The sequence below is a fragment of the Silurus meridionalis genome, chromosome 17, assembly GCF_014805685.1.
Source record: "Silurus meridionalis isolate SWU-2019-XX chromosome 17, ASM1480568v1, whole genome shotgun sequence".
Taxonomy (NCBI): domain Eukaryota; kingdom Metazoa; phylum Chordata; class Actinopteri; order Siluriformes; family Siluridae; genus Silurus; species Silurus meridionalis.
This window is the reverse complement of record NC_060900.1, coordinates 8671450-8696345: the sequence shown is the minus strand read 5'-3', so window position 1 is coordinate 8696345 and position 24896 is coordinate 8671450. Positions and strand designations below refer to the sequence as shown.

Sequence of the window (24896 nt, the reverse complement as noted above, 5' to 3'; positions counted from 1 at the left end):
CACTTGAACCCTATTAGGCAATAACTTGTAAAAATATAAAGAAATTTAAAATGTTCTACATGTAGGGCCAAGATGCAAATATAAGTATAACCCTGTTAGACTCCACTGTGGGACCATGATGGATTTCATATAACAATAGGAACTATAGGAAAACACAATGGGCTACATATATTTTAACAAACAAACAAATAAATAAATAGATATTAAATATATAATAATTTGCTTAATTACCTCAATGCTACAACAGAAAATAAAGTAAAGCATTAAAATTATCGTGAATAATAAGTAAAACCCAAACAGGTGCATGAAAATTAAACTGGAATATCTGAACACAGCAAAACAAAACAAATTTTTTGTTTTATGTTTTTGAGCGTGTACTTTGTTGCCTGGAGTCATATACTGTTTAACTTGACCATGAAAACAGATGTCTTATTGTTGCCTGGAGAGAAACTTTAATTTATATTACAAGTATGGCATTTGGTAGATGCCAACTTACAGTTACCTAACTTATACCACTGAGCAGCTGAGGGTTAAGGGTCATGCTCAAGGGCACAGCAGTGGCAACTTGGCAGTGCTGGCATTTGAACAGAAGTCCAATATCTTAACCAATGAGCTTCCAATTTGCTTTCCACTTCCCACTTTCCAAGGTGGCCATGACATTTCTATTCACCACAAATGTAAACAGTGATCATTATTGATGGCGAATTACAATTGGTTACTACTTAGGAGTTGCCATTCTCTTTATCTTATTCAAACTGTAACACGGTCCTTCTAACACAATTGCTGTCACCTATTAAAAACTTGCATTTAATATTGTTGACTCATCTGTATTATAATTATATACATGTATATAATTATTCATTATTAGTGTTACAGCTTTTGCTACATTATATAAAAAAATAAACAAATCTATTTCACATTTCAGCTGGAAGGCTGAAAGAGATTGTTTTTTTGTGACCAGACAACAGTAACCGACGGTTTAAAAGAAGGAGAAGGATGCCAGACAGCAAGGCCTTGAGCTATGGCATTGTTGGAATTTGAACCTCTTAACTATTCAACACATGCTTAGACTCCGGAGGTCATTGTATATTATTATACAGCCTGCTAAGCAAAAAGCATATATGACCACTTCTGTTTTCCATCCCTTCTATATCACTCTAACCAGCACTTTCCACAAACTCACACCTAGTTGTCTGTTTTTTATCGCCTCTGAACTATTCAAAGTCAGTTTATCCTGGCTGGTGGAAGAACAAACTAAATAAGCCATAGGATGATGGATAGAGGCATTGAGCTGCGGTCGAAATTCAGAAGCTTTGCAAGAGCTTAGAGGACGTTCTGCCCTGCCAGCCTCCACTCAAGTGGAACCACAACTACAACAGCCATTAATCACAGCCTGAGGCAAACTTAACTTGTGGTGTCTGATTCATAATCTTGCATCTAATTCTGAGCAACAAGGCTGATAAAAGTGGATTAGTCAGATGGTTAGTAGAAGACATGCTTTGTGAGATGATCAGTTTTATGAGTTTCAGATCCTGTTTCAGCTAATATGGATATAGATTATAATAAAGTTGCTTAAAATGTCTTTCTTTTTTACTTGCATAAACACACATCGCACAGTTAAGTGTATACAACACTGACTTTTAGTAATTTATAACAGAAAACAGTGTCAATTTATCAGTGCCAATTTATAACCTTGTACTTTACTGTACTATGTACACATGCAATATATGATGAGGCACAACAGCACAGTCTCAAAGTCGAACACATGAAAGGTGAGAAAGATGTTTACGATATTCATTAACACAAAAGCAAAGGCCAGCTATAAATGTACCCACAAATGGCCACAATCACATTTTACAACACACAAGTGAATGAAAGACGTTCGGTTAAAACACAGTTTCAGCCCAAGTATTACACTTAAATATGAATGTGCTCACACTTAGATTCATGGTTATGACTTCGGATTGTAAAATTACCTTTTGAGCCTGAGGAAGCTATAACAAAGTGTTTAAATAAAATAACAAAAAACAAATCACAAATAATAAATGTAAGTGTTTTAAGTTACTGTTAATATTTATTATAGACCAGTATATGAAAATTCAGGAAAATCAGGGCACATCTAAATAGAAATCTATTCATGTGGATAAATACAATTAATATACATACAGTACAATATTCCACTATGGACTCACAATTATTCTGTTTATACTTTATCAGCCTTGCCCCCAATCCTCTACATTAAAATCTTACTTAAAAATATAATTTTTGCACCTTTTGAAATACAATAACAAAAAACTCATTTTGCTGAAATTTTATATATACTATATATAAAGTATTGGGACACTTTTTTTTTACTTTTTGTATTGAACATTTCCAGCCATATGTAATTCTTCCCCCAAGAATCACATGTGATTGGATCTAGAGAAAGCGTACGACAGGGTGCAGTGAGAGAAGCTGGTATTGAAAAAGTGGTATTGTATGAAGAAGTCAGGTGTGGCAGGGAGGTATGTGAGGGTGGTGCAGGACATGTATGAGGACAGTGTGGCAGCAGTGGAGTATGCAGTAGGAATGACTGACTGGTTTAAGGTAAAGGTGGGACTGCATCAAGGATCGGCTCTAAGCCCTTTTCCGTTTGCAGTGGTGATGGACAGGTTGACGGCCGAGGTCAGACAGGAGTTTTAATGTAATTTGATGTTTGTGGATGATATTGTGATTTCTGGTAAGAATAGAGAGCAGGTTGAGAAGAGCCTGAAGAGGTGTAGCTACGTGCTTGAGAGAAGAGGAATAAAAGGAGTAAGACAGAGTACATGTGTGTAAATGAGAGTGAGTGCAGTGGAGAAGTGCAGTTGCAGGGAGAAGTGGTGAAGTGCTAAAAAAAGGGTAGGCAGGGTAGAGTGGGTGGAGAAGAGTGGCAACAGTGATTAGTAATAAAAGGATATCTGCAAGAGTGAAAGGGAAACTTTAGAGGGCTGTGGTGATACCTGCTATGTTGTATGGTTTTGAAACAGTGACATTGACTTAAAGACAGGAGGCAAGCTCTAGGAAAAAGAATTGAAGACGCTGAGATTTTAATTTGGAGTGACGATGGACAGGATTAAAAACAAGTCAATTAGATGGACAAAGCATGTAGGACATTTTGGAGACGAGGTGAGGGAGGCGCGATTGAGATGGTTTGGACATGTGCAAAGGAGGGACATAGGGTTTATAGGTAGAAAAATGCTGAGGATGGAGCTGCCAGGCAGGAGGAAATGTGGAAGGCCAAGAAGGAAGTTTATGTATGTGGTGAGAGAAGACATGCAGTTGGTTAATTTAAAAGTAGCAGATGTAGAGGCAGGGTTGTATAGATATGGATGATCCACTGTGGTGACCACTAATGGGAGCAGCTGAAATAAGAAGAGGATGTGATTTTTCCCCAAACTGTTACCACAAAGTTAGAGACACACAATTATGTGGGATGTATCTGGATGCGGTATCATTAAATGTTCTCTTCACTTCACAAGGAGACCCAAACCTCTTCCGGTATGACAATGCCCTACTACCTAAAGTCATCCTAATGATTTTTGTGCCCCCATCTTTGTGGTAAAAGTTTGGGAAAGAACCACATATGGCTGAAAAATTAAGTGTCCCAGTACTTTTGTCCGTATAGAGTATGTTCTGGTAGTACTAGTAATTAAGCCAGTAATTATAGGCTACAAGTAATATTACTTACTGTGTTATCAATATATGCCTCAGTCCAAACTACATCATGTTCCTGGTCAATCACCTTTGGCCTACTTAGCACATGCAGGTACTCCATCACATTTTCCTGAACATCAGCTAAGGTGGAGATCTGAGTAAAATATCCTGAAAAAAAAAGTAATAATTATTCAATACCAATAGTATAATGTAGTAGTAATATGTAGTAATATAAACTCATCAGCCAGCCTGTGGAATATAATATAAGATCCATACACACTATACAGTATAAAGAATATATACAGTAAATATATACCATTAGGGTGTTCAAGGAATGACAGTTTCAATCTTACAATATTGATTATTTTCCAAAAATTATAGTGTAGCATTACTTATTAATTAATGTTTACAGTTGAAGATATAGGCATGAAGTGTCTGTCTAACCTTTTTCTGTTGTGACTAACTTTATAAAAACAAAAGTAATTTTACTCTACAAGTTAACAAAACCTAATACTTGTCAATGAGATAGTGATCTGTAATAAAATAAGAAGGTCATCCATAATAAAAACACCTTCAGTGGAAAACTTGAAAAAGTAAATAAATATCTCCTTGCTCATTTACCATGTCACACTCACACCCTTTAAATAAATCCATTAACACTATATTGGCAAAAGTCTGCAAACACCTGGTCATAAAAATTAAATGTGCTTTTTGCGCATCGCAATCCATATTTAGTCCCAATTTGCTCTTATAATTCCTTCCACTCTTCGCCACTAGATTTTGGAGAGTGCTTGTGAAGATTCATGCTCATTCATCCACAAGGGTATTAGTAAAGTCAGGTACTGATGTTGGTGAGTTGAGGAGGCCTGGGGTGCAGTCAGCATTTTAATTAATCTCAAAGGTGTTCAATATGGTTGAGATCTAAGCTCTAAAGCTGGAGATCTTCCACTCCAACCCATGCAAAGCATATCTTCATGGAGTTTGCTTTGAGCAGAGTGTCATTGTCATGTTTGAACATGTCCAGGTATCCTGGTTCAAGTGAAAGGAAAATCTCATGCTCATTTTCTCACTGTATCGAAGTGTATATAGTGTATGTGGAGCACCTGCAGTACATGCTTTTGTTTGTAAAGTGTGTTAATGTAGAAATGGTAATTTAATAACTGGAATAAAAGAGCTAATTATTATAAACTTGTGACTTGTTTTGCTATCTGAATAGTACAAATGTAAAGATGAATCGCCCACAGATTAATCAGGTATGAGAATTCAATTAAGAGAATTCATTATATATATATATATATATATATATATATATATATATATATATATATATATATATATATATATGTAGGAATTCTCATAATTGAATTCTCATACCTGATGACTGTCAATCTCCCTCGGACTGGGGCTCCATGCAAAATCTCACCTCGTGGGGTCTCAATGATCCTAAGGAAGGTGAGAAATCAGCCCAGAACTACACGGGAGGAGCTGGTCAATGACCTGAAAAGAGCTGGGAGCACCGTTTCCAAGGTTACTGTTGGTAATACACTAAGACGTCATGGTTTGAAATCATGCATGGCACGGAAGGTTCCCCTGCTTAAACCAGCACATGTCCAGGCACGTCTTAAGTTTGCCAATGACCATTTGGATGATCCAGAAGAGTCATGGGAGAAATGTGATGTCATGTGGTCAGATGAGACCAAAATAGAACTTTTGGGTCATAATTCCACTAAACGTGTTTGGAGGAAGAACAATGATGGGTACCATCCCAAGAACACCATCCCTACTGTGAAGCATGGGGGTGGTAGCATCATACTTTGGGGGTGTTTTTCTGCACATGGGCCATGTATTGCGAGATTTTGGGCACCAACCTCCTTCCCTCAGTTAGAGCATTGAAGATGGGTCGAGGCTGGGTCTTCCAACATGACAATGACCCGAAGCACACAGCCAGGATAACCAAGGAGTGGCTCTGTAAGAAGCATATCAAGGGTCTGGCGTGGCCTAGCCAGTCTGCAGACCTAAACCCAATAGAGAATCTTTGGAGGGAGCTCAAACTTCGTGTTTCTCAGCGACAGGCCAGAAACCTGACTGATCTAGAGAAGATCTGTGTGGAGGAGTGGGCCAAAATCCCTCCTGCAGTGTGTGCAAACCTGGTGAACAACTACAGGAAACGTTTGACCTCTGTAATTGCAAACAAAGGCTACTGTACCAAATATTAACATTGACTTTCTCAGGTGCTCAAATACTTATTTGCAGCTGTATCATACAAATAAATAGTAAAAAAATCATACATTGTGATTTCTGGATTTTTTTTTTTTTTAGATTATGTCTCTCACAGTAGACATGCACCTACGATGACAATTTCAGACCCCTCCATGATTTCTAAGTGGGAGAACTTGCAAAATAGCAGGGTGTTTAAATACTTATTTCCCTCACTGTATATATATATGTATATATATATATATGTATATATATATATATATATATATATATATATATATATATATATATATATATATACACACATATATATATATATATATATATATATATATATATATATATATATATATATATATATATATATATGTACTGGCTCAGGGGAGGAAGCGTTTCCAGGTTGTTTGGCCCTGATTACAGTATGATGACTGGCCACGGAGGTGAACCAGCATGCAAACCTTGGAGAATCGGTCCACAACCACTAAGACGCTGGTGTTACCGTCCGAGTTGGGAAGGTCCATGATGAAATCTACCCTGGAGTCGGAAACCAGAGTAAGGGCAAACGATTTATTAGTCTCAGTACACAAGGCAAAAGCTTCAGTATAAGCACAAACTTTATAACCGTACGGTATAATTCGTAATGTGGGATGTCCAGGGATGATTGCCAGTGTGAACAGTAGATCGGACGGTGAGCGAGTGGAAATAGGGGCCTTATGAACTGGAGAGTAGATTGGAGACAGGTGAAGGTGATTAGTAGGAGGGCGAGGCTGTGCGAGTGTGCTGAATGTAGGAGGGAGGCTTGGCTGGTGGTTTCCTAACACCTGAGTGGCCTGCTATAATAAACCTCATCTCTATTGAACACCTTTGAGATTAATTCAAACACTGAGTCCATCCCAGGCCTTGTCACCCTACCTACATCGATACCTGAAATTACTAACACACTTGTAGATGAATGATCTTTCCAGAAGAATGGAGGACAATGGACAAAAAAGTTTGACTACATGTACAATAGCATATTTAAAAACACATACAAAACTTATAGTTGGGTGTCCAAAAACCTTTGCCAATAATCAAATCAAATCAAATTTTATTTGTCACATACACATACATACAGAGTACGACATGCAGTGAAATGCTTTTTACGACAGTCCGGCATGAGGGAGTAGAATGGGGAGAAAAAATAAACCAAGAAAAAAGAAGAAGGCAGATAAATAAAGAGTATAAACTATATAAAATATATAATGATATATATGAGAAAAAAGTGTATATACAGGGATGCTTATGACAGTAAAATACAATATAGTTTAATACAATATATACAATATATTTCATACAATATAATGTATTATACAGACAGAAAGTCTTCAAGGGACAAACCTAAGCTTAATTTAAGCTACACAAAAATAATTTTAATGCATTTATTATGCAGCTATAGTATTTGTTATGAAAAGGTTAAAGCTCGTCCTCATGTGTCTGGTGTATGACTCACACTATCTATAGTGCAGAAGTCAGACAGAAAAGAAATACAACCAAAAAAAGTAAAAGTAGATCAGAGAAATAGTGCCTAGTGATCCATTTTCCATACAAGGTCCTCCCTGTCCAGAAACCATCCAAGTGGAAATGTAGTGACACAATGGCATCAGAGAGAAGCATTGAAGAGGAAAATCAGTGCAAGGGGAAATGGATTTTCAAGGTTGCTGTGATGTGAAACATTTCATATGCATCCAGATAAGGAAAAAGCATTGAGTTTTTTTAGATATAGAATAAGTGATGACGTGTACACAAATATTGAATGAATGCATGCATTTTAATCCTGACAAAACCTTTTCTTAAATAAGAGCCTGCCAATTAAATGTATCTGTTTGTTTGAAAATAACTATGCATGGACATTGATTTAATACATTATTTGTATGATTTACATATTATTTGTGTGTGTATATATATATATATATATATATATATATATATATATATATATATATATATATATATATATATATATATACACTGTATACATGCATACAGTGCATCCAGGAAGTATTTCCACTTCCACTTTTCCAAAATGGATTACATTGATTATTTTCTTTAAAATTCTACAAATAATACCTCATAAAATATGAGAGACATTTGCTTGAAATCTTTGCACATTTATTACAAAAAAAATATGAAAAAATACCACGTACATAAGTATTCACAACTCAGGTGCATCCTGTTTCCACTGATTATCCTTGAGATGTTTCTACAACTTGATTGATTCACCTCTGGTAAATTCTGTTGATTTGACATGATTTAGAAAGGCACACACCTGTCTATATAAGGTCCCACAGTTAACAGTGCATGTCAGAGCACAAACCAAACCATGAGGTACAGGGAATTGTCTTTAGACCTCCGAGACAGAATTCTATTGAGTTACAGATGTGGGGGAGGTAACAGAAAAAATGTCTACAGCATTCCCAATGAGCACTGTGGCCTCTATCATTAATGAATGGAGGAAGGTTGGAACCACCAGGACTTTTCCTAGAGCAGGCTGCCTGGCAAAACTAAGCGAGCAGGAGAGAGGGTCCTTAGTCAGGGAGGTGACCAAGAACCCAATTGCCACTCCAGCATTTCTCTGTGAAGGGAGGAGAACCTTCCTGAAGAACAACCATCTCTGCAGCACTCCACCTATCAGGCCTGTATGGTACTGTAGAGTGGCTAAATGGAAGCCACTGCTCCTAGGCACATGACAGCCCAACTGGATTTTGTCAAAAAGGCACCCGAAGGACTCTCAGACCATGAGAAACAAAGATTTAACTCTTCAGCATAAATGCCAAGCCTCATGTCTGGAGGAAACCACACACCACTCATCACCTGGCCATCTCTACAGTGAAGCATAGTTGTGGCAGCATCATGCTGTGGGGAAGTTTTTCAGCAGCAGGAACTGGGAGATTAGTCAGGATCAAGTGAAAGATGAATGCAACAGTGTGCAGATACATCCTTGATCCTTGAAAACCTGCATCCTTGAAAACCTGCTCCAGAGCTCTCTGGACTTCAGACTGGGGCGACGGTTCATCTTTCAGGACAATGATCGTAAGCACACAGTCAAGAAAACAAAGGAGTGTTACTCTGTGAATGTCCTTGAGTGGCCCAGCCAGAACCCAGACTTATACTCGATTGAACCCATGGAGGGATCTGAAAATAGTGGTGCACAGATGCTCCCCATCCAACCTTATAAAGCTTGAGCGGGTCTGCAAAGAAACTGCCCAAAAATAGGCATGGCAAGTTTGTAGCATCATACTTAAAAAGATGTTAATTGGTGTCAAAGGTGCAAAGGTGCTTCAAAGGTGATATTTTGTGTTCTGTGTATTGTCAGGTTGCACACATGCACTTTATGTGGCGAGGACACTTACTAGTCCTTGGCCCTGTGTTTTTCTGTTTCTGTGATTGTTGTTTTATGTTGTTTTATGTAGCATCAGGGTTCTGGAGGAACATTGTTTAATTTTACTGTGTACTGCATCAGCTATATTTGGTTAAAATGACAATAAAAGCTTCTTGACTATTAACTTGACTTCAGCAAAGTACAGTATTGAGTAAAGGCTGGGAATACTTATGTACGTGATTTTTTTTTCTTTCTTTTTTTTTTATTTGAAAGATTTCAAATACACTTCTTTCACGTTGTCATTATGGGGTATTGTTTGTAGAATTTTGAGGAAAATCTCAATATATAGATAGATAGATAGATAGATAGATAGATAGATAGATAGATAGATAGATAGATAGATAGAGAGATAGATAGATAGATAGATAGATAGATAGATAGATAGATAGATAGATAGATAGATAGATAGATAGATAGATATTTTAGAGCTGTCAAATTTAACACGTTAATAACACATTAAAGCAAATTAATTTAAACGGCACAAATTTTATTATTAATGCTCGATTGATGCAGCGCACATTTCTGCTTGACCATTTTATTAAAAATATAAATAAATAAGTATAAAAAGGCAAAATTAAAACCTTCAATGCAACACACGTTCATTCTTGACGTTTTACAAATTCGCCAAGTCTCAAATCAGGCACCAAAATCCGCCTCTCAAATCAGTGAACCAAAATGATACACACATCCGGCAATTAAAAACCGTCTTTGTGAAAAACTAGAAAAGTTCAGTTTGTGTCCTGATGATTTACGTAATGTTTTATCTTAATGATCTATGTTGAGTATGTTGAGATAAAATTAATATTAAAAAAAATTCAAAAAATCTAAATTCAATATGCATATTATAATAAACTTATTAACAAAAAAATGTTTATGTTTCTTTAAATCAATGTCTGAAATTGATGTCGGACAACTGAAATAGTAAAAACTGAAACAACTTTGGAATAAGTGGAAAATGGAATATATCTTGGAATATATTATAAAATAATTGAGTCTCAGAATTAATATATAACAATCACATTGAAAAATAAACACAAAAAAATTGCATTTAAATTGTTTGTTTGTTTTATTTCCTTGCTATGCAGATATTAAGTGCAAATATATTCAGTTCAATTAAATTTTATTTGTATATAACGCTTTTAACAATGAACATTGTCTCAAAGCAGCTTTACACAGATAATGTGGTGATAAAAATGAATATGTTCTTTATAAGTGTAAGTTTGTCCCTGATGGGCAAGGGCAAGCCAGTGGCTATATATATATATATATATATATATATATATATATATATATATATATATATATATATATATATATATATATACAGTGGAACCCGGTGATCTCGCCCTCGGTTAACTCGACAACCCTATTAAGTTGACGTTTTTGAAGTGGAACCGCCAAATTCCCGCTTTTTCTTAGCATTTTTTATCGGTTATGTCGACTTTTTTTATGTCGCCGAACCCTAATATCTCGAGCACAAAAAAAAAAAAAATTTGCCAATTAACGTCGGTTATCTCGGTGCAGCCGCAGAAGAACTCGCGAAAGTGGTGGAAAAATCAAGCCTTACAGCTGCTACAGGTGTTGTATTGTATACTGGTGAATCTCTGCTGTTAGTTAGTGCACATATGCCTTTTGTTGTTAAATGTTATGGGATGAATGGGAGGCGAAAGTAGAAGCGCGGCGCTGAACAGCACACGGGAGAACATGGGATGAGCAGCAAAAGCATAGAATGATCCGCGATGTGCTTTGGGAAGAAAAGCGCAGCCGTTGAGAGAGTGCCGGTGGGAAGGCACGTACCGGGATACGCATGCGCGATAACAACGACCGCCGTGAACCAACATATACCAACAATAACGGACAGTGAGAGTGTGGAAGTTTAAATAGGAGCTGGTGATGATGCTAAACGAGCACCATATGTGTGCGATTGAAGCCGGGAGCTTCAGAGAAAGCAGCCGAGAAAGCACCTGACACGCTGAAGGGGGCCGAAGAGGGCGTGGCAGGTGGATTCCTGACAGTTAACAAACATGTACTGTATGTATTTTTATAGCATGCCTTCATCAAACAAATCGCGGCAACGCTGTTGTGTAAAAAACCCCTCCAAAAAGACGTGCATGCACATTCTCATTTATTAACGCACATCATGTACATAAAGAAATTTCAAGCACGTTAATATATTGCCGCCATTTTGATTTTCGTTTATCTCGATCATCGGTTATCTCGATGCTTTTTGGCGACCCCCTAGGACATCGACATAACCGGGTTCCACTGTATATATATATATCTCATTAGGTACTCAGACATGGACTCGTTTGCACACGCTATGTTAGCGGACAGTCTTTACTATTTCTAACATTTGCTATTTTTTGCTTCCATCTACTTAACTGTGAGAAAGATCATGATCTCCAAACATATAAACATTGGACTGAGAAGTCATTTATTTACACTCGGTTTTCCATCTACCAGTGGTCTCAATGCTCATTAAACAGCCTGTCGAAATCTTTGCAGTGTGGCATGATGGGAAGGGAAATTGAGGAAGCCAAACCTTTGTTAGTGCAGGCCATCCATTTGAGATTATCAGCGAAGGCAGACTCCCGACCAATTAGGTAAGGGAATATACGAACCTGTGAAGAGGAAAGCAGATATTAGCTGTCTGTCATTCGTAATCGCCGGAGATAGCCCCTAAGCCTGCTTACTCAAAAGCTGATATCTGCAGTCATTAGTTTGCTATTCATATTAGGATTATCTCTTTAGTATTAATAGGGGGGAGTCAACTAAACCACTAGAACATTTTTCTAATGCACTTCATTTTTAAACAAATGAGGTAATAAACTTGCAGCAGTTTAAATATATTTAAATATAAAATGTAATAAAATGAGCTGTTCAATAGAAAAGAAGCCAGGAAACATAAACTAAGATGCAGCTGTAATAATAATAATAATAATAATAATAATAATAATAATAATAATAATAATAATGATAAAAGTGATTTGTAGCTTCACTACTGATGTTTTTTTTTTCTTTTTTTTTACCACAACCAAGGATTCAATATTATAACAATTAAATGTACGCATTTTTTGCATGGTATTGGGGCTGCTAAATGACATCTGACCAGTAGGTGATGCTGGCAAAGATTTGTTGCCTAGATTCAGGTTATGGTTCTATGGGAAGTTTTGTGTCACTGCCAAAGTCATTGCTGAGATACAACCTCACTTCTTGGTTGCTAGGAATTGCTTTTATAATTTATAAATAAACAAGGGATTCAAAAACCATGACCATTATCATACTTCTTAAATAGGCCCAAATTTGGTCAGATAATAGCAGTAAATTGTTGGCACTTGGCCCAAATTTGGTGGAGATTTTACTTCCTAAAAAGTCTGCTACATTTAACATATTTTTAACAGACAGTTCTATGGGCTGCCTAGACACCCTTGGTAAAAAGGGAAGAAGAAGAGGAGGAAGAAGAAGGAAAAAGAAGAAGAAGTAGAAGAAGAAGAAGGAGGAGGAGGAGGAGGAGGAGATCAACAAGAACAAAAACAACAAGAAAAAGGCTTTTGTTTTCTCCAATCCAAATCATCAGTGATTAGCTCGGTGCACTCCTGTTACAGTTGTTCCAAACAAAACTTTAGAAATTGTTCTACCTATTGGAAAACAAAACATCACTGTAAAAGCAAAAGCAGAAAAAAAGTGCAGAAACTGTGTTTAAAACCCAGGTGAGAGAAAAATTGTCTAAAGCCAAAGTAATTACTTGCAGTTTCCATTTCCTATGCAACTCTAAACCAATGTCACTGCTGCTGATATAATAACAAAATTAGTTGTTTTCATTTTTGACACTCACAATACTAATTTTATCATTCGCAAACCCTATGAAAATATTTTTTCTAGACATATGCATGCTCCTATATGCTCTAAATGCACCAAATATAAACATCCGCCCTAAGAGAGCTCACAAAAACCCACTGAATCCACTGAAACAGCTACTACAAGTAGTTCCTGACTTATAGAATAAGAAATGCTGCTTAACATCAAAACCAGCTAAATCTACTGTCTATCTGTCAGCTGGACATTTAAACAAAAGTCCCAAATCCATTGGGTATGAGATTTAGTTATTGTCTCCATCCCAAATTGTAAGAACTCAAGTTGTAGATAGATAAAATATGTTAAAATAATAACTATTAATGAATCATGAAAACATACAGTAAAAGATGGGAGACAAAGAAGTCAAGCTACTTTTAGTTCTTATTAACATTATACAACCATGTAAAAAATAGATGTGTAAGTTGCAGCCAATGAGTTGACCATGAACTCCTGTATAACAAAGTGTGCAAGAATAAAATGTGAAGCTATCAAATGTACAACAGAATGGTTGAAATAGAACAGAATCAAAATGCTGCAATGGCCCAATTAAAATCCAGACCTCAACTTGACTAAAATGCTGTGCAGGACCTAAAGAATGCTGTGCGTAAAAACATGTCTCTGAGCTCTGCAGACAGTTCCTTTGACTTAATGGCTTGGTTTTTGCTCTGATCTGCATTATCAGCTGTGAGTCCTTTTATAAAAAGATGTGTGCCTTTCCAAATTATGTCCAATAAGCTTTTAAACAGGTGGACTCTATTCAAGGTGAAGAAACATATTAGCAACATTCGAGAGAATTGTGAGGCACCTGGGCTAATTTTCAAGTGTTGTTGCAAAGGATCTGACTACTTGAACGAAACATGAGAGTGAAGTGTAGCAATATTACAAGTTACACATAAAGGGATCAAAATATCTATTCTACACAAACACAATTTGGGTGGAATGAACAAAAGTTAACAATATAAACACTAGAGGTTGCATAGACAATCATCAGTATTTATTTAACATCTAATTCTGTCTGCACTTTTGTCTGCATTGTTTGCACTGGATTGCATTTATGTAGCTTTATGTTGTGTGTTGTAGTTCTATGTTGTTTAGTGTAGTACCAGGGTTCTGAAAGAACATTGTCTTGTTTTTACTGTGTACTGTGTACCAGTGTATAGTAGAAATGACAATACCTCTTGACTTACTCTAATTCAAAACTGTAGGAGTTACTTTAACATTGTAGCGCCTATGCCAATTCTAATTAAGTAATAGTGTATGTTTTTGTGTTATCTTTCCTGCAGTTGAGATCTTCCATACTATTGAAAAATTTGCTGTAATACAGAACTTAAAGTTCATTCAGTGTTAAATATCATTCTTAGTGGATATCTGAGGTCATTTATACCATGACATAACATAGTAAATATTTAAACTCATATCAACACTTTTGCAGTCTTGTGCACTGGAATCTTTTGTGCCGTCCTATCTGGATCTGTATTGATTGTCTATTAGTCATAGAAATGTGGGAAAAGTAAATGTGAAGGCAGCAGAAACAGCAAAAATTACAGGGCTGAAAGGTTTCAAGAGACAAACACATACAGTACAGGCACACAAACATGCACATAAACCTCCTGCAAGTGTATGTGTGTGTGAGAGAGAGAGAGACCTGCGTTACGACTCACTGACCCCTAGCCCCTGAGAGTGTTATATCCAGATGGGTTCTGTCTGCATCATTATCTTCTGTCCATGGGGAGGAGCTCATACACACTCTCTCTCTCTCTCTCTCTCTCTCTCTCTCTCTCTCTCTCTCACACACACACCCACACCCACAAACATGCACAAAAAAATACCCACAAACACAATTACGCAGCAGGAGGTGCTGTAGGACACACAGAAAAGTATAGGGATTTTATGTGAAAAGATGAATAATGAGGTCATTGTCGAATAAGAAAAAAGTTCAAATCGCATACATACTGAAATGAAAGTTCAGTGTCTAAGCAGGAACCTTAAACCTTAACTGCTGAGCTATATAGAAAGACACACTTTACCACTACAAAATTCAGAGAGTCGAGTGACACGAGATCTCCTAGAGCTTTAATAATATTCAATTCAATTTAAGTTTATTTCTATAGCGCTTTTTACGATGGGCATTGTCTCAAACCAGATAGTCAGACTCAAAGGGGGAACCTATTTTCATTTGGGTGATACCAATAGTATAATTGGTAGAAATTTTTAGAAATTTCCCCACTGTGGGACGAATAAAGGTTTATCTTAATTATAAATCATAAAAACTATAAACAAACACTAGAGTATGACAAATATTGTGAACACCGGAGTGTGTGATTATAAGAAATGTGTTTTTTGTAGTCTTACATAGTCATTTAGAGTTGTGGAACCTTCTCTGAAAAAATACCAATAGGTGGTTTAGTGGGTGTGAATTTCCCATAGGTTTGGGAATGCGTATGTCTATTGTCAATGAACTGGCATCTTTTCAAAGATGTAATTCCACCTCATGTCTAATATGCATTAGATGACAATAAATAAATGAATAATTTGTTCTATATCTCATGTCTTTAAATTAATAATACATTTAACATTGCTTTAAGCGAAAAATGCTAAACTCAAGTCATTAGTGGTAATTTTTCTGAGTAGAACCTCTCTCGCTCTGTGTTTCACTCTATATCTGTGGTGAATGTAATACAATCTAAGCAATCCTAAACACAGTGAGCTGAGGCCTAAAGCCTTTTAGAGCCATTGGAAAAAAACGAAGATCCAATGATAATTTAATCTTAAGCACTTCTCTTGTGAAAATCTACGTAATTATGGACTGATTTAATATCATGTCTCCCATGGGCAGCATTAAAGACAATATAACATGTTCTACTGCAGACATAATAAAAAGGAAACAGCAGAAATCATACATCTCAGAGATAATAATGTGAAGCAATTATAATCATATTGATTGTCTCAATTTTAGTACCCCTTCCTTTCAATAATGTAAAATGTGTACTACAAAGAAACTCGGGATTTTATCTATACCTGATGATTTCTACAGCCGTTATCTTAAGTTTATTTAAAAAATAAAAAATAAACTGAAGATATTTCATAAAAGGCACTTAAAAAAGAAGGCTTGAGAACAGAAAAGTCTTCAGTGTCTAGGGGTGTATTTGCACAGAGCAAGCTGGAAGTCTGTGATCATTAGCACAGACCTGCCATTAGCAGTGAGCTAGCGCAGATAATAGCCCACAGGTGTGATGGGAGGAGATGGGTACAGGACAGAAAGGAAAAGAAAAAAATTAAATCAATTATAAGACATTTCTAGATTTTGTATTATGTTTATGTAAATGTAAACTGCAAAGAAATTAATTAAATAAAACAGTATTTACACAATTTTTTTTATCAATAGAATTGCCTCAGGTGATCAAACCGAACATCTCAGAGGGATGATCTAAACATAAAATGATATCCTATACCAGTGGTGTCCAATCTTTTGGGTGAAGGTTTTCAATACAACCAATCGAGGGAACTTCTGATAGTCATTGAAAATGAATATCATTATATTTAAACATGTAAAATTTGGTGATGCTCTTGCTTGGTTGAAATAAAAACCTGCACCCACACCTTTGCCTTTGTGGAGAAGATTGGACACCCATGTCCTATTCCATACCTATGCCTCATTAGCACACCCCTGTCCTATTCCATAGCTATGCCTCCCTATCACTTGCTCTATTGTTAGTGCATTTTTTCTGACATCTCTCAAGGCAATTATAAATATGAGGATTTGTGCTGTTGCTGTAAAAATCATGATAACTTATCAGTTCTCAAAAATGTTCAAATGCTTTATGCACTGTATGCATTGTGGTTACACAAAAAAAAGTTTTCAATAATCAATACAGGCATCCTTTCAAAATATTCTTTTTTTTTTACAACATGTATGTTGAGTTAGTCGGTTCCTCAACAGAATATTCATTAAGATACTCAATGTCATATACATTGTATTCTCTCTCATACATTCAGCTGGTACAAATGTCCAAATATTAAACTCTTACCTTACAAGAAAAAGCTGTACAATAGTAATGAGCCACCATTTGTTCTGTTAAAAACACATGCCTGTGTTTAGCTATAAAATACGATACTATTTAAGTCTATATACAATATACGTTATGCAGTAGTTGCAGTATAGTTTTAATGGATTTATTATAGGTAAACTTGTATTAAACACTTCATTTGTAATGAGGCTTAAAAACAAAAAGCATTTTGTACAATATTATTTATGTGTCATTATGTAGTTCTGTATATAGTTCTGTAATTCAATGCAGGTTAGTACGATCTTTAAAAGAACTATTGTCTCTAAATCTACTGCACCTACTGCTCTATGATATCAAATAGCAAAGCATGATTACTTCTCTGTATTATGTGACACTATGTCTCCTCTGAATAAATATGTGCGTATGAAATTAAAAGAGAGATGTATAGGATGGGGCACTCAGAGTCCCTAAAGAGACTACACTTCTATATACATTCAATGGGAAAAAGCCAGAGAGTTTGTTCTTTTCAGACAGCTGCACACATTTATGAAGACTCCCAGCCAACAACAGACAATGGAGTGACTTATATGTTCTAATGGAAAAAGCCAGAGGGGTCACCAAGGGACTGCTGCGTTATCCTTTACCAGTGATTTATTTTTACACTGTTACTGTAGTTAAGTACATTTTTCACCTCTCTGTACATTATTAGAGTATTTTCATTTTTCATTTGACTTTATTGAATATTAATGTGTAACCTTTTACTTCAGTAAATCTCAGAAAAACTCACCTCTGCCCACTACTTTGATTTGAATGCATAAATTAATTTTAGTGATAATGGTTGCAAGACCACAACTGTAAGGATTCTCTCATTGTATGTCTGTAGCACCATGACTGTCTTTTACTTACTATAGACAGTCTTACACTATATGGACAAAAGTGTGTAAACACCTGACCATATGCCCTTTTTGAACTTCCCATTCCATTTTTAGTCCCCTTTTGCTGTTATAATAACTTCACATGTTAATAGAAACATATTCCATTAGATTTTGTAGTGTGCTTGTGGGGACTTGACCTCAGCACTTAAAATGGTGCTAAAGTCAGTTAATGATCTTGGAGTAGGAGCTTGATAGGAGTCAACTCAAGATCTTCCACTTCAACCAATATAAACCTTATTTTCAGGGAGCTGGCTTTGTGCACTGCATTGTTTTGCTGGAACAGGTTTAGGTCTCCTAGTTGAAAAGAAAATGTAATGTTACATAATTCAAAGACATCCAATACAGTTGTGTGCCTCCAACTATTTGCTAACATTTGGGGAAGAACCACATACTGTATGGTTGGAAAAGTCAGGTGACCAAATTATTTTATAATCCATATAGTGTATTTGCTCACAGCAAAACTCATGTATGGCGCAGACCTATTTCCATTTACAAAAAGCAAGTAATTATAAATCAGCCTTCAGCTAGATAGTATACATTAAGCACAGTGCATGTAGGTGCTTTTTTTTTCTTCAAATAAATTATATATGTGATGTAAATTGACAAAAAGTTAATTTAATGGATGAAACTATGCAGAGATAACATATTTGCTAGATGTTACTAAGCAACCAACTAAGCCACTCCAAACTCTTTGATTTGTACATGCAATTTTATGTCAGGATGTATGACTAGATGTAAAATGTGCTCTAAAAACGTGTTTTTTTTTTTATACAAACCCATTTATAATTGACTAACAAGCTAATGGTTTGAAATGCATTTTACATTCATGGTAAATTAGTTTTTGTGTTAAAAAATCATTTTAATTGATCAAAAATGTTAATTTAAAATGAAATTACATTATGGTCAGTATTTAATGTAAATTATTAAATGTAATTTGCTTGTCAATTTTCAGTAAATAAAAGCCTTGATATAAATCAATTACTGATATATAGTATGTTCAGTAATTTTAACCTTTTGTGTAGATGAAAAAAAAATGTAAATAAAAAAGTGTTTCGGGTTTATTTTCTTTTGAGTTCCCTATATGATTATATTTTATCGAAACATACATTTTATACAGTAATTTAAACGAAGATAAAAAAATAATAATAATATTGTGTCTTGTAAAGTTCTTTTTACAAATATATTAATAAGAAAATACAACTGGTAATTGTTTGCTGCTGACTGGATGATGTGCATTCGCTATATAGTAAACGGAATAGAATGCTTAGTGACTGCTTGATCGAATTTGACACGGATAAACGTAAACCATTGCACAGAATTATAGACGCTCAATTTTTCAGCTTTAGCATCATTCCAGCTTCTATCCTAAAAACCCCGCATTTGTTCCAAAACTAAGATGCAGGTTTGCCAGGTCTGTTCAGAGAAGAGCGTTGCCATGGTGACAGCACCAAAGGTGCCGATGATAAATGCCTATTGTGAGAGTAGATGCCCTCCAACAGGGTCAGTAGTGCCAACCTGCCCCAACCTACTATCTCTTTTTTTTTTTTAAAGAGACACATATAATAAAAGTCAAAACTCAAAGAAGTGTCCCAGATGAAAGATTCAAGCAGATGCAAATTCCTAACGATTTCATCCATTAAAGACAGGTATTCTAATTCAAATTGTAAAACACACACCCTTTTACATACACACTTGCAAAAAAAGAAATATGGCAGGTGATAATTGTCGCAAATCCAGTGCTCAGACTAGTGTGCACAAGTGTGTGCACTTATGAGAAGCAAAAAAGCACAAATACATAACACAAACCTGCAACAAAAAACACTGTCATGATGGCAGTTATAATTTACTGTATAGTATTGGCGTAAGCTGGTGTAAAGCATTAAATAAGCACAGCAATATAAATCTTAACTGGATTGTGAAGAGTTTTTTTGTGTGTTTTGTTTCAATAAAAAAAAAGTATGTATAAAATAATAATAATAATAACTGATTAGCAGTGAATTAAGGCTTATTCCATGGTCTGTCTGAATACACGATTCTGATTAGCTGGACGTGTTAAAATCGCTGAACAAACAGATAGTTCCAGTCAGTTTAACCACAGCTCTAAATTAATGCTCTCCCTTATATACAATCATTACTCAGCTAAATAGATGGTTTTGCATCTAACTTATAGAGTGAATATGGATATTTTGATCATTTTAGATAAATTTGATGAACTCATTCACAATTAATGAATACCAACAGCTTCATTTTTTGGTTATTAGTTTAAATTCGGACCGTTATTTGCTTCTGTGCCAATCGTTGAAATCATGTAATGCAGGGGTCCCCAACCACCGGGCCATTTTATTGACTTTCGTGGATTGCATGGTGATTTATTTTGAAGTGTTCACTTCCACCTAGGCGAATTTCCAGCACAGTATTTTCTATGCATTAATAAATTAAGCTTCCACCGATTCTGCATTATGGTACATTTTCATTGTATTTGTAATAATTAAATTAATAATTAAATCATATAATGTGTATAATAGTAATATAATGTGCACATTATTGTGTGTAATGCATATGCAGGTGCATTATTGAAATTCCACTAATAATAATTACAAAGTATGTTAATATAATACCATGTGCAAAATTATACTCAAACCATGCGCAATACAATACCATGTGCAATATCACATCATGTGCAATGTCACATTATGTGCAATTTGTTTGTAGTTCTTTAGCACCTTCTTTTTTGTATTTTTGAATACATTATACTCAAATATCTATTTTTTGTTTATAATACATGCATATTTTTTTTCTTGAATCTGAAGAAATCTCTGCGAAAAAAAATTGTAAGAAAAAAATATTTGAATATTATTTTTTAATAAAGTTCTATCTTTTATCTTATCTTATCTTATTTAATTTATCTAATCTTATTTTACCCCTAAGATATAGTATTATTTACTAAAACAACTAAATATACTTAATATAACCATATCGAAATAATTGCATTTCTTTTATAGTTACTTTCACAAATTGTACTTTTCACTTAACTCATTATTGGGACATATCTGCTGATTTATGAATTAAAAAAAAGGAAACGTGAAAGTCTGCAGTTTTAAACATGGCATTATCATAACTCCACGGAGATCTCAGAATCCCGAAAGCATAATGAAAGAAAGTTAGCAATGGCATATTTCAGAAGAACAATGACTCCAGTGTCGGAAAGAGAAGAGGAACATTAACTGCGCAACACATGGCTAGATAATAGCGGTGCGGTTTGTCAGCAGGCCACATGGAAGCACATTATGTGTAGCGCTCACGGAGGAATCATTAATGACGTGGCGCCAGGGGAGAACTTTAACACTGAAGCAAAGTGTGGATTGGGGGGGGTTATAATAATGTTGTGCACAAAGGGGAGAACATTAGCACAGTATTGGACCTTGCTGTGGAGAGACCTGGCCATGATTTAGGTCAGAAGCACATACTCATACACATTTCTATACAGTGTGCATTTTTTAGCTTTACTGAGGATCTCTCTCTCTCTCTCTCTCTCTCTCTCTCTCTCTCTCTCTCTCTATATATATATATATATATATATATATATATATATATATATATATATATATATATATATATATACAGTGGGGAAAATAAGTATTTGAACACCCTGCTATTTTGCAAGTTCTCCCACTTAGAAATCATGGAGGGGTCTGAAATTGTCATCGTAGGTGCATGTCTACTGTGAGAGACATAATCTAAAAAAATCCAGAAATCACAATGTATGATTTTTTAACTATTTATTTGTATGATACAGCTGCAAATAAGTATTTGAACACCTGAGAAAGTCAATGTTAATATTTGGTACAGTAGCCTTTGTTTGCAATTGGTCAAATGTTTCCTTTAGTTTTTCACCAGGTTTGCACACACTGCAGGAGGGATTTTGGCCCACTCCTCCACACAGATCTTCTCTAGATCAGTCAGGTTTCTGGCCTGTCGCTGAGAAACACGGAGTTTGAGCTCCCTCTAAAGATTCTCTATTGAGTTTAGGTCTGGAGACTGGTTAGGCCACGCCAGAACCTTGATATGCTTCTTACAGAGCCACTCCTTGGTTCACATTGTGATTTCTGGATTTTTTTTTTTAGATTATGTCTCTCACAGTAGACATGCACCTACGATGACAATTTCAGACCCCTCCATGATTTCTAAGTGGGAGAACTTGCAAAATAGCAGGGTGTTCAAGGGTGTACTTATTTTCCTCACTGTATATGTGTGTGTGTGTGTGTGTGTGTGTGTGTGTGTGTGTGTGTGTGTGTGTGTGTGTGTGTGTGTTTGTGTGAATGTTTGTGTTAAGGTCAAGCATCCAAGAAGCAGTGGATAAGAAGAATTCTGGTGGTGACACAGAGAAATTAATTAATCTCTAATATCAATTTCTTTCCACTTTATCCATTCCTCTTCTTGAGAAAATTACCTTTTTGTCCGGTGAGTTGTACTTTTCAAAGACGGAGTCATACATATCCACTGCTCCATCCGTCACAAGCATGATGGCTTGACTGCACACACTCCCACGACCTGTTTGATTGAACTGGACACACACATTTTTATGTACACCTATAAAACGCTTAATTTATTATTTTTCAAGGTTTATAATCAATAAAATCTAATATAGTGTTTATAACAACCATCAGAATAGGGAGAAAAAACTGATCTCATTGGCATAGTCGTGGCATAATGGTTGGTGCCAGACAAGTGTGAAATTCGGCCGTGATGTCATCGGTGGGGCGACGTCGCGCAAACCAGGAAGCGACAAAATGGCTAAGCAATGGTAGCGACATTAGCTTCTATTTTTGTTCTATTTGTGCTTTGTGTGTGAATCTGTGCAAGCAATGGCTCAAAGCAATAAATCAATAAAAAAGTTTTCGCATGTGTGTCCCTCCTTGCCCCCGTTTCATTACATGAGTTATGCGTTGTTTGCTTGGGAGTGAAGCATGCTCAATCGGCTCTCGAGGGAGATGAATGTTCACGCTGTAGCCGTATAGCTATATGCATGCTTCGCTCCTGTAAAGCGCTCTTCGAGGAGAGTGCTCTTCCTTGTGGCTCAGGTCCCGTGCTCGCCAAGGCGACGCAGCCCAAGGTCATGGGGCTCGCAGGCCGACCTAGCAGAAGGTATGGAGATAGATGAGTCCCCTCTAGCTTTCCCAGCCAGGCCGAGCACCCGTTCCCAGGGGAAGCATGCCCTGCGGTGGTTTCTTCTCCCGGCGCATGCAACCCGGAGCTCCATATTACTTCCTCCAAAGAGGGAGAATTTTTGGAAGCTAGCAAACCCACGGATTCCTCACAGCCTGTGCTGTTTGAGGAGCTCCTGGAGGTAATGACGCGGGCCGTGTCCAAGCTAGCGATAACGTGAAAAGCGGAAGCAACGCTGGATGAGCATTTCCTGTGCCTCTAAAGGTTTACATGTCAGCTATCGAGGCTTATTGTACCCCACCTGTGGGGCAGTTGCTGTGGAAACTACCTCTTGTGACACGTTTCCTACACGCCACCCGGAGGCTGAGGTCTGGGATACGACCCAGAGTGCCTGTGTGGGATTTGGCCGTTGTGTTGGCAGCTCTATCTGAGCCCCCCTTCGAGCCTTTGGCTGAGGTGGCCCTTAGGTACCTGTTGTTAAAGAATGCCTTTCTTCTGGCAATATATTAAGAGGGTCAAGGACCTACAGGCTCTTTCCGTGGCCCTGTCTCTCCTGGAGTTTACCCCTGGCTTGGCCAGTGCTTTTCTCCACCCTAAACTTTTGTTTGTGCCTAAGGTGCCTACAGCTCCCTCAAGACCTGTCGCACTGCAGGCATTCTGCCCTCCTCCTTTCCCAGCCCCCGACCAGAAGAAGCAAAATCCTAATAGGAAAGGTTTTCCTGCCAATAAGCAGACTCTCAGCAGATGGAAAGTGAATGCCAATTCCTCATCTTATTAGTCCTCTGGTCTTCCCACTCCTTTCAGAGTCAAGGCTTATTCCACCCGGAGTATGGCTTACCTTTTCTCTTTCACAGAAGCTAATGTCACTACCATCACTCAGCCATTTTGTAGCTTCCTGGTTTGCGCGACGTCGTACATCGATGACGTCATGACTTGCCTACTTGCCGGATTTCACACGTGATTCAGATCGTGGACAATGCAAGGCTTTCCAAAAGCATTTCGACACAGAGTTTCGTTCCCTCAGGGAACTAGGGTTACATACGTAACCTAAAAATGTTTTTCTCCAACTCCTGATTTCCTAGAATTTTCACATACTAGACTCTACAGTTTTCTCAAAATAGTGTAATGAATAAAATCCAGTGAGCTGCAGTTCTGCAAACAGAAATGCTTTGTTTATGAGAGAGGTCACTGGAGACCGGCCAGCCTGGTTTGAGCTGACAGAAAGGCTCTGGCAACTCAAATAACCACTGGGTACAATTGTAGAGAGCATAAAAGCTTCTTAAAATGCACAATATGTAGAACATTAAGGCTGATGGGCAGCACAGCGAAAAAATCAAGACAATTTCCATTTCTGTCAGCCAAAAACAGAAAGCTAAAGCTACAGTGGTCACAGGCTCATTAAAACTAGACAGTTGAAAAATAAAAAACAAGCCTGATCTGCTGAATCTCAATGTTTGCTGATGCACGTAAATGGTAAAGTGGTAATTTGACATCAACTGCATAAATCTATGGACCCAGAAGTCTAGGCTGGTGGAGATGTTCTAACGATGCGAGGAATGCCACAATTAAGGGCCTGTTATTGTCAATTATTTTTTACTTAAATGCCACAGCTTATTTGAGCAT

General features: G+C 36.6%; 1 protein-coding gene across 3 annotated transcripts in view; it reads right to left on the bottom strand.

Moving 5' to 3' along the window:
* The window catches only part of cacna2d3a (calcium channel, voltage-dependent, alpha 2/delta subunit 3a), a 238455-nt gene that overhangs the window by 75483 nt on the left and 138076 nt on the right, over positions 1 to 24896 (bottom strand). For 2 of the 3 annotated variants that reach the window (XM_046871522.1, XM_046871523.1), the window contains exons 11-14: positions 22558 to 22671; positions 11853 to 11931; positions 3710 to 3843; positions 1977 to 1994 (exon numbers count right to left, since the gene is read on the bottom strand). In XM_046871522.1, coding sequence (XP_046727478.1) covers positions 1977 to 1994; positions 3710 to 3843; positions 11853 to 11931; positions 22558 to 22671 — 345 coding nt within the window. The remainder of the gene's footprint in view (positions 1 to 1976; positions 1995 to 3709; positions 3844 to 11852; positions 11932 to 22557; positions 22672 to 24896) is intronic. The other variant, XM_046871525.1, reaches the window with a different exon arrangement.